This window comes from Gavialis gangeticus, unplaced genomic scaffold, assembly GCF_001723915.1.
Source record: "Gavialis gangeticus isolate Ggan-Ray unplaced genomic scaffold, GavGan_comp1, whole genome shotgun sequence".
Lineage (NCBI taxonomy): Eukaryota > Metazoa > Chordata > Crocodylia > Gavialidae > Gavialis > Gavialis gangeticus.
In genome coordinates this window covers 52,543,760-52,553,730 of record NW_017729004.1, presented here as the reverse complement: position 1 = coordinate 52,553,730, position 9,971 = coordinate 52,543,760, and the positions used below count along the sequence as shown (strand labels likewise).

Genomic DNA, 9,971 nt, shown 5'->3' with positions numbered 1-9,971 from the left:
TATATATATATATATATATATATATATATAAAATGTGCTATTCCATTTAGTTACAATATGCATCATTAGAACATAATTTCAATTTTTTATTACATATTCAAGTAATGTAAAGATGAAAAATCCTTGTCAAGCTACACAAATAAATGTACTACACATGTCCAATAAGACTTTACAAATTAATCTGCATTATTTCACATCATTTGTTTGTTTGTTTTCTAAATGAATGAAATCTATTAGTCTACATTCTGGATTCACTAACTAAAAGTGCAGTTTTAATAAAAGAAGCTCTATCTGGAAAATGTGCTATTAAAAAAACACTGTCTGGAACGTAACACTCTTAGTTAAAGAAACGCTGTCTGGAAAGCAAGATTTTAATAAAAAATAAACTTTTTTGTGACAATGTGCAAAACAGCAGTAAAAATACTGACTTCATATCATTTGCCCTCTTGCAATTTAAAACTAAAATATTTTTTGTAGCTGTCTGAGGAAAAATAAATTGTTCATACCTTACTTAAGGGCTTGCATCATATGCCAAGCCATAGCAAGTTTTACACTTCAGTTATACAAAGTCATGAAAATACAAGTTTTAAAACAGAAACAGCAACATCTATAATAGTATTAATAAGTTCTATGTTGTCATCACATCACTGTTACCCTTTCTGGTGAGACATGTGGAACAGTCCCACTTGTTTCTTCCATAACCTGGCTTTTTTCCCATCCTCTTCTAATTCTTCTCAGTTTCCTGCTTATACATGGGAGGAATAAAATGATCTTACCTAGAATTACAACGCAAGGCAAAACAAGGGCAAGAACAAAGTTTGGTGGTGTATAAAACCTGTAGTATTCCTCTTCAAAGGCTCTTTTCCACCCATAAATTAATACATGGAAAGTACTTATGAGCAGAGCGACATATCCAAGTGTAGACTTTTGGGAGGAAAAAAGACAGGAAAAAGAAACAGAAATTAAAATCTGATCAATTATTAGAAAACTAGAGCATGCCACTTTGAAATTTCTTCCAGGCTCAACTTTTTTTTAAAAACCAAAAATCCCATAACATTATTTAAAAACTGTGATATGGCTGGTCTTGGGTTCAAATGTGCTGAAAACTAAGCCACCCCTGACTTTTAACTGTACTTTGCAAATCTAAAATTTGAGGATAAGAAGTGACCAAATTCTTCTCATTTAACAGAAGTCAATTGAATCATATGGATGTAAACAAGGGGTAATACCTGTGAATTTAATGGAAGAATATCAGTGTAAGACGTGTGCTGCAATATCAGATTTGAGTTCTGATTTTTTTTTTAAACAGAGAACATAGGACTAGATTGCACTATGTAGTCCCAAGTACCAAGCAGTGCAGTGGTGTAGGAGGCCTGAGGACTCCTCCTAACCCTCATTATCTGGAAAGAAAGGGGTGAGTTAACCATGACAATCTTAAGGGTGCATCTTGCATTAATAACCGTCAGCTCAACAGGTAAATAGAAGGATCAGTCAAAGCGGAGACCACTACTCACCTCTCTCCATGCCCTTCCTGCCCAGAGGCTAATGGGAACATGTGGAGTAAAGGGGTGGTGCTCCCTACCTGATCCAGACTCAAATTCTGAGAGGCCATGAAACACTAGAGTTCAATCAACCCATCATGTATTCTGTAGACTCCAGTCTAAATGCATTTTCCCACATTCTAAACTTTCCAAACTATCTTAAAAATGACTGTGGTCCTTTTAACCATGAAGTGTATTATATGAAGAGAAACTTTTCACCACCAAAACTGATGGCATGTCTAACTCCATTAGGAAAAAATGAATAGAATCATCATTCATTTAGGATGGAGCACATGAAGTCTAGATATAGACATTCAAAAAGCCCAATCCTGAATTGATTCAATCTTTTCAGGTTAGTCTAAGCTGCATAGATTGAACCAATTTGCAAGTGAATAGGCATTCACTTTTGAATCTGGAAATACAGCCACATGCCTGCAGTGGTTCAGGCCAGAAGCTAGGGGCGGGGGTGCTACAGCAAGCCCTTGGCAGGAGGGATACTAAGATGAGGGGGAGGTGTGGCCAGGCCCCAGCAGGCCTGAGTATGATTGGGAAGGGGTTTAAACACCCACACAGGCTTGCACAGGCCCCAGACAGGGTGTGCCTGGAGGGAGAGGGGGAAGCAGCGCCTGGTGCTGCTGTGATCAATCAGGGGGCAACAGGTGCCTCACTTGCACCCGCCAAGATGGTTTGCTCCACCGCTGCTGCCAGGAGTGGGAGGGGGTGGGGAGCCATGCTCCAGGTTCAGTTTGCCTACAAACTGCAGCCCCCGTGTGGGGCTGGAGGTGGTGGTGCTAACCCCCACTCCCTAGGGCTGCGCTGCCACAGTGGGAGGCAGCAGTGAGTCAGGTTCTGTAATTTGCCCTCCATGATCCACCCCCACTTCGCACCTGCAGCTGAGCTGCATCCCTCCTCTCCTGTCCCCTCCCCATGGCCGGACATGCATTGGCTTTGAGGACTGCTCACCGCTCCTCTGAGGGACTTGGCTCAGGCACTGTGGCGTGGGTCCTGCCTGAGGGGATCTTCAGCATGGGACACAGCCAGCGCTGTGTCAGTACCCACGCCACTGCTGCCTGCAATGGGGGGATTAAACCCCCCTTCCCCACAGGTTACCAGCATCTGGCCACACCCCCACTCCTGCCCTGGAGCAGTAAGGGGGCAGGGAGCAGTGCGGGGGCTGGGGACACCTGGCAAAGTCTGCTGCCCCCCTGCCAGGCAGACCTAGCTGCATTCTAGAGCAGGGTTTTATACTCCCACCCCCTTCTCAGCCAGCCGGAGCAGTGATAGCACTCTGGCCAGGGAGAAGAGGGGTGTGGGGTCCAACCCTGCTTAGCTGGAACAGATAGCCCAACCCAGCCAAGGGTTGCAGACCATGTTGAGATGCTGATTTAACTTGAACCAGAGAGGGGTCTGGGACAGAAGTTCCACAAACCAGTTTGACTTCAGTTAGTGAGGTCTGATATTACATTCAACCAGGTTCATCTCAAACTGGTTTCAGCCATTTTGAAACTGGTTTATGTGCACTGAACTTCTGTTCTGTTACAGGTTTAAAGCAGTTTCTGATCATTTAAACCAGTTTGTGTATAACTTCTGTCCCTAGTCCAGAAGTAACTGGCTACCAAGGTTTTTTTAACTCCAGTGAAAACAAAGAGGCAGACACCTACCCTCTCTCTTCTTCATTAAAGAAAGGAACAACATGAAGAATGAATTAACATAAACACATTTAATTTTAGTCCACCTGAGGTTCGTGTAACTTCATGAAGGAGGCTAAACTTATGAGAGAGAGAGAGAGAGATTCAGTGACATAAGAAGAGAAGGGTGGAACCAGATTTTTCAGTGTTTGCAAGCTGCCATTTTCTATGCATGATTCTGTACAAAACAACTTCCAGGGATACATCAACATTTTAGATGTGCTAAATCATTTATTTAAAGAAAACAAAATCAAAAAGACCCAAAGAAACTAGACAAAATGGAACAGTTCCTCCAGCAACTGGGGAGGGGAGTCAACTGGGACACCAGCCTTGGGCACCAAGTTTTGGGTAGGGGGAGCAGAAATCAGACCGCATACTGCTGCTCCAGCTGCTGCCAGCACACCTGCAGCTTCCACCCCATGTTTTGCTGCAACTTGGAGCATAGAACCACACAACTATGCCTCTGAGTTGCTCTGTTGGTATATCTAGGTGCACACAGGGTGGCCATATATTCTGAAAAGTAATTTGGCCTGGCTCACTATTGCATTACACCAGTTTCATGCTGGTGACACTCCACTTCAAATCAACACAATAAACACAGAATACCATGCAGAGTAGTGAATCAGACCTCTGATTTCTTTAGCAGACTCAGCTGTAGGAGATATAATAATTACTGGAGAAAGTCAGCAATGATGAAATGCTTTACAGACTTTTTCCAGCTTTAAATAACACTGTAGTTTGAAAAACATTAGAGGACTAAGATTTTGGCAGAACAGTTATGTTACTATTATATCTGAAAGTCTGACAATTAAACTCCAAATCATAATGGGGGCAGAGTATATGTTTTTGTCAGATAAAGTTATTTTCTTTTCTGAGGTTCATTTCCTCTGGATTGCACTTTCTACACTAGGTACCTCCTTAGCTAAGGTTGGGGAGGGGGGAGAGGGAAGCTCTCCATACAGTGTCAGTCCATGCCCACACTGTAAAAGAAATTTTACCAGTAGTGTTTATGCTGGCATACAGCTGCTGACACTGTAGTTTCACTAGAATGCTTTGCATCAGCAAAAATATGTATTGTCCCCTATGCAACCCTTTGGCATGATTTTGCAGCAGTATGTGGGATACTAGCACTTCTCAGTGAATTGCAGAAACTTGGAGTTCAGTTCAGTTCCCTCCATTCCACGCAAAAAAATCTTCTGTTTTCAAAATTCTCATAGGTACTTTGTGCCAGTTCTCAGACTCAGTGCCATCTTGCTGATAGAAACATGGATATGAACAGAAGAAGGGTTCTTATGTCTGATAAGATAGCTGATTCTCTTGCAGACCTTAAACAACTTCATAATGACTGGTTGTGCAGCAGTGAAAATAAGAAAACTGAAGAGTATGAATGAACTGATGCAGCAGATAGCAGCTGACTCACTACACAGAAAGAAGAGGTACTTCTAGTCCTCTGAAAGAAGCACTGAGTAGTTTGACTGGATAACAAATCAAATTTAAGATTATCATCAATAGTTGCACAACAGCTGCAGATGTTGAAGGTGGAAATCCATCTTCCCAGAATTGTGTATTAAGCTCATTCCAAAATGAGGGCTGTTTTGCCAGTGGAAAAAAAAGGTGGCAATTATATTATGGAAACCTGTAAACCTTGGATTGCTATTAATAGGCAAATAACCAGTTTAATGCTGAAAAGTCTTTAAGGTGGGATAGCTGTCATCCAGAAACAGCAGCAAGGAAAGGCTGAACTGTGGAGTATGTATCTGGTAGACTGAAAGGATGCTAGAAGGTGCCACATGACTAGGCTGCATCTCAATAAGCCAATATCTTTATTCTTATGCTCCATGTTGCATTTCCTACAACATTTATAAAGACAAAGGAGAAATTCACTAACAAGATAGAGAGGAAAGTAGAAAGACCGTTTGCCAGATGTAGCAAAACGTAAGAACACACTGAGGCACTGTACAGCTTAAAGAGGCCGTAAAGGCAGCTTTGGACATTGTGCTGTCTAGTCAGGCAGTGTACTAACTTTACATTAATTTGTGCACCTCTGTGCATGTTTTGTATTTGACTTGTACATAAGTTATAGGTGAACTGTTGACCTATTTTGTGACTCTGTTTTGTGAGCTGCATGGTAAGTTTATAAAGACAAAGTAAAGAAATCATACATGTCACAAAAGTAACTTTATTGAGCAGTGCTATACATCAAAATACTTCTAAAATATTGAAAATGGAAACAAAGTGTCACATACAGATCGTTTGTAAATGAATTGCAGATCAGTGTACATACATTCACATCTATTCATCTTATGTTCCACTGGGATTGAGTGGAAGGAATACCATTCACTTGGTGGGAAGGGTTTATATACCTTAGGTCCCAAAAAGAATTATCCATGCAATGCAATGGCTGCTGGATGCAAGTCTGGTTGTTTTGCTCCTTCATGCTTTGTAATATCTGTTTTAGGAGTTGCATGGTGTCTTGGTTCCCAATGTACCTCTTGTTCTTTCTGGTGTCTTGGTTCCCAATGTACCTCTTGTTCTTTCTGCTTTTCCTCCAGCACGCATTCCCTTTATCTTTTGTTGTGTACACCCTAAACAAGGTGCTCTTGAAAAATGCCCCCAAAGAAAAATGTCTTTCCCGGTCCATTTCTTCTTCCTTTTAATTACAGTCACTGTTTCAATTGGTGTGGATGGAGTGTCTCTTGTGGACAGCCTAGCCATGGTCACTGACAAATAACATACCAAACAGATACAGTCAGATTTAAGGCTTAGCGGATAAGAAAAAACATCCCCATTGCCTCAGGCTATGAACAAATTAAAAGTGAAGTCCCCAAACCAGGAACAAAATGCATCTACTAGGGCTGTGCAAAATTTTGCCACCAGTTTTGTTTCAATGCTGTTTCGAGGTCAAAACAGAAAAATTGAAATGGAACAGATATGGTTGAAACAGCCTCGAAACTAAACAAGGCAAGTCGAAACATTTCGCTGTTTCAACATTTTGCCCATAGGCTATACAGGGGAAGGATGAAACAGCCTATAACTTTGTCATTTCTGGCCAGACTTGGATGAAACTTGCAAAAATGGTAGCTGCTTCTGAGGGCATGAAGTATGCCAAGTTTCAAAAAGATAAGTGCAGGGGGGTTGGAGAAACTGCAACCCAAAGTCTTGAGAGCCAAACATGTGTCACATGTATGTGTTAAGCCATAGTGGGGTCAAAACTGCAGGCATGCTAGCCCCTGTGGAGGCCACAAAGCCTGCTAAGTTTCAAGGAGATAGGTGCAGGGAGGTTGGGGAAACTGCACCTGAAGCTGCGGACAAGCAAAACTCGTGACATGGGTGACACTGTGTGTGTTAAGGCACAGCAGGCTGAAAGCTGCAGGCCTGATAGCCCCTGCTGAGGCCACAAAGCCTGCCAGCTGTCAAGGAGATAGGTGCAGGGGGGTTCTGGGGCCATGCACCTCTGGCTGCTGACAGGCAAAACTTGTGACATGGGTGCTTGTGCAACTGCTGCCTCATCAGGCAGCAGGACTGAAGATCCCCCATCACTTGCCACCACAGACCTGGGGGTAATAATTGATCACAGTATGAACATGAGCTGGCAGTGCGATGCTGTAGCCAGCAGGGCCAACAGTACAGTGGCATGCATCAATTGATGCACCTCCAGCAAAACCATTGCAAAGAAGTGATTCTCCTGCTCTACTCAGCACTCGTGAGACTGCAGCTGGAGTACTGCATCCAGTTCTGGGCTCCACACCTTAACAAGACCATGGTAAAGCTCGAGAGAGAGAGTCCAGAGAAGGGCTACCCATACAATCAGACTTGCACGGAAAGCCATATGAGGAAAGGCTGAGGGACCTGGGACTCTTCAGCCTGAAAAAGCAAAGGCTGAGAGGGTAGCAGCTTACCGCTACATTAGAAGCATACATCTAGGGCTCGGTAAACAACTGCTCACCAGGGCACCCTTGGGGAAAACTAGGAGTAATGGTCACAGTCTGGACACCCTAGTTGAGAAGCAGTTTTTCCTAATGCTGAGCCTGAAGTGAGCCTGAAACGATCTTCCAGGAGTTTGTGACCATTATTCCTAGTTTCAGTCCTGCTGCCTGACAAGAGGCAGCAGTTGCACAAGCACCCATGTCACGAGTTTTACCTATCAGCAGCTAGGGGTGCAGGGCCCAAAACATTTTGATGGAACGGAAAGGAACAGCCATTTTGAATAGAAACAGAAGTTGAAATGGAACACTTCCATTTCGCACAGCCCTAATATCTACCTATTCCTACTCCTAGAATCTGAACACAACATGCAAGTAATGCCACCGGAACTTAGACTCAAACTGGAAAAAACAAAGCACAGTGTTTTTTTATGTTCATATGATGTATTTACTGTATAGTTCCATTCATAAATATCACCTAGTCTAAGCAAACAGCTACTGGACTGCTTGCAAGCATTATTTTAAATTTTCGACATACTTTGTTTGTGTGATCAGGTATTGGTTTCAGTGGATTTCTTTTCCTGTTTGCAATGTATTAATTTAGGTTGCTAGAAATTCTGCCTGCCCTTGCAAAAGGAAACATTTCAAAATGTTTAGGGGCGATTCAAGTAGTTTCTCTCTTATTTTGCTTATTACTGCCAATTCATGTTCTTGAAATACAACTAGCAACTTCAAAAGGCAATGCCTGGCCCATGTGCATCCAACCCCATTTTCAGAAGGGAATGAATGGTAATCAGGGGAAGTTTTGGAGCCAATTAATGAAGTAAAAGAAAAAAAGTGTTACTACACCAACCTGATTTCCATTTCTCTCAGCCTGAGTCTGGTTCAGCAGCTCTTCGTGAGTTACTGGTTCTCCACACAGTCTTCATCATCTCTTTCTCTTCTCCTGTACAGTTCTGTGGTTCCTTTCCCTGGACACTGCAATCTGCCTGCTGCCATTCACAGTGCAGTAGTAGGGTCCCTGCTCAGTATGTCATCCAGCACTGCTGAGTAGGAGCTAGAATGCTGAGCAGCTCCAAGTTATCTGTTGGCCTTTTTGCCTTTTGGTACAATTGCTGCAGATCTTTCACCTTTGCCCTTCATTGTTGCACACCCAGTTTTTGCATGTCTCTTGCAGTGTCCACCTAAGCACCTCAATTCCTAAGGCCACTCTACAGCCTGCTTTGCACTGCTCCTCTTTATTAGGAAAGGGAATACAAGACTTACTTCCTAGACTGTGCTACAGCATGAGACTTGCCTGAACTTTTTTGCATCATAGCCTTATCTGGTGCCATAGCTGTGTGCTATGATAGCAAAAGTGTGTTCACAGCAGTGGGTCAACCAGAAGTAAGATACTTACAAAGCATACTAGGAATTTTAAAATTCCACACTGTGACCCCTCCCTGGGAAGCAAAGTTCACAACTGGGACCAGAACTGTCTTTAGTTATGGGATTTAGGCTGAAGGACTTTTTGCACTGGTAGATATCAGACAGTTTAGGTTCATCATCACTGTAGTGGAAGAACAGTAATATTACAGAATTTATGCTATTCACAGAGGCAGCTTAATTTGACCAAGGTAAGTTAAGGCTTTTACAGAATGATTCTGAATCCATGCAAAGGAAGTTGACATAAGGCATGGTTTACTGGTACAATATTGCAGTGTAGACTAGGCCTCCACTAGAAGAAAGCCACACTCAGTATAACTAGTAAGTAATGGGGTCTTCCCTGTTGTATGGCTCCCAGGACGGGGAACACTGAGGTCAGAGACTGGCTATGCCTATTGTAATAATGGTTATCCATAATGTGGAGGGGAGGTGTGCAGCAGTCTTTGCTTTGGAAAGCTCCAGGAGTAAAGTTACTGCCATGCTGCTCAACCATCACCTCCAGAAAAGCCACATTTAGATAACTAGTACTTGCTCATGCCTCGGACTTCAGCCAGGATTAACATAATTTTCTTTATAGTACTGTACTACAGTGGTAAAGAAAAAGCTCTACTAGGCACTGCTTTTTTAAAATCATACTCTGCTTATGCACTCTGTATGATACTGGAACATAAATCATTATGCAACTGGTTTTGAAAGGAAAACTCCATTTTTTTGGCAAACTGATCCTTATAAAATCAGTTATTATGAAATAAAGATTGAAGCACAGGGCTTTTCTTAAGCATTAATGGATAGTTGGGAGGTTGGTTGTAACTGTGTTGGTCTGGCTAGTTGGGAAGCGTCTAAAGTCCTAAGTAGTAGCTTAGATCCTTAAAATTTAGTTGGTTATTCATCCTAAAGAAATGCCCCCATGTTTAAATCACTATTGCCATTACAGGCTAAACAATGGTGATAGAAATAATCATTAAAAACAGAATTGTCTAAATCCTCTTTAGTACGTGATGCAATGTCAAGGGGCACACAGCTATTCTATGAATGCTTGCTTCACCCAGTCAGAGCTGTGTGTGAAGGCTGGATTTTTATTACAGTGTAAATAACTACAGTATAGTATGCCATGCCATAAAACCACAGAACAATTATGTAATTATTTGTCTGCATGTACTTTTCTATCCTGTGATTTGAGGTCCAAATTTGGAAATTTGGGTACAGGGTAAAAAAGAAGATATAAACTGCATAGTTTACTGATGGAATTCATACCTACATATGGGATGACAGCTCTAGAACCATCCCAGACAGAGAGCTCCTGAAGAAGAAAAACTAAGAGGGCAGTCACAACAATATGAAATAACCATATAATCCCTTCCTCAGTCAGGGTCAAAAAAAAAAAAAAAAAAAAA

At 42.2% G+C, this 9,971-nt stretch overlaps 1 protein-coding gene across 4 annotated transcripts in view; it reads right to left on the bottom strand.

Moving 5' to 3' along the window:
• Window positions 1-390: 390 nt before the first annotated feature.
• STEAP2 (STEAP2 metalloreductase) overlaps window positions 391-9,971 on the bottom strand; it is a 23,831-nt gene continuing 14,250 nt past the window's right edge. The window contains exons 5-7 of one of the 4 annotated variants that reach the window (XR_002095835.1): window positions 8,006-8,156; window positions 5,755-5,949; window positions 5,395-5,718 (exon numbers count right to left, since the gene is read on the bottom strand). Coding sequence is in view for 3 of the 4 variants with exons in the window: in XM_019508382.1 (XP_019363927.1) it covers window positions 640-924 (285 nt within the window). In the remaining variant the exon portion in view is untranslated. Of the gene's footprint in view, window positions 925-5,394; window positions 5,719-5,749; window positions 5,950-8,005; window positions 8,702-9,971 lie in introns of those variants that run through there. The other 3 variants (XM_019508383.1, XM_019508382.1, XM_019508385.1) reach the window with 3 other exon arrangements.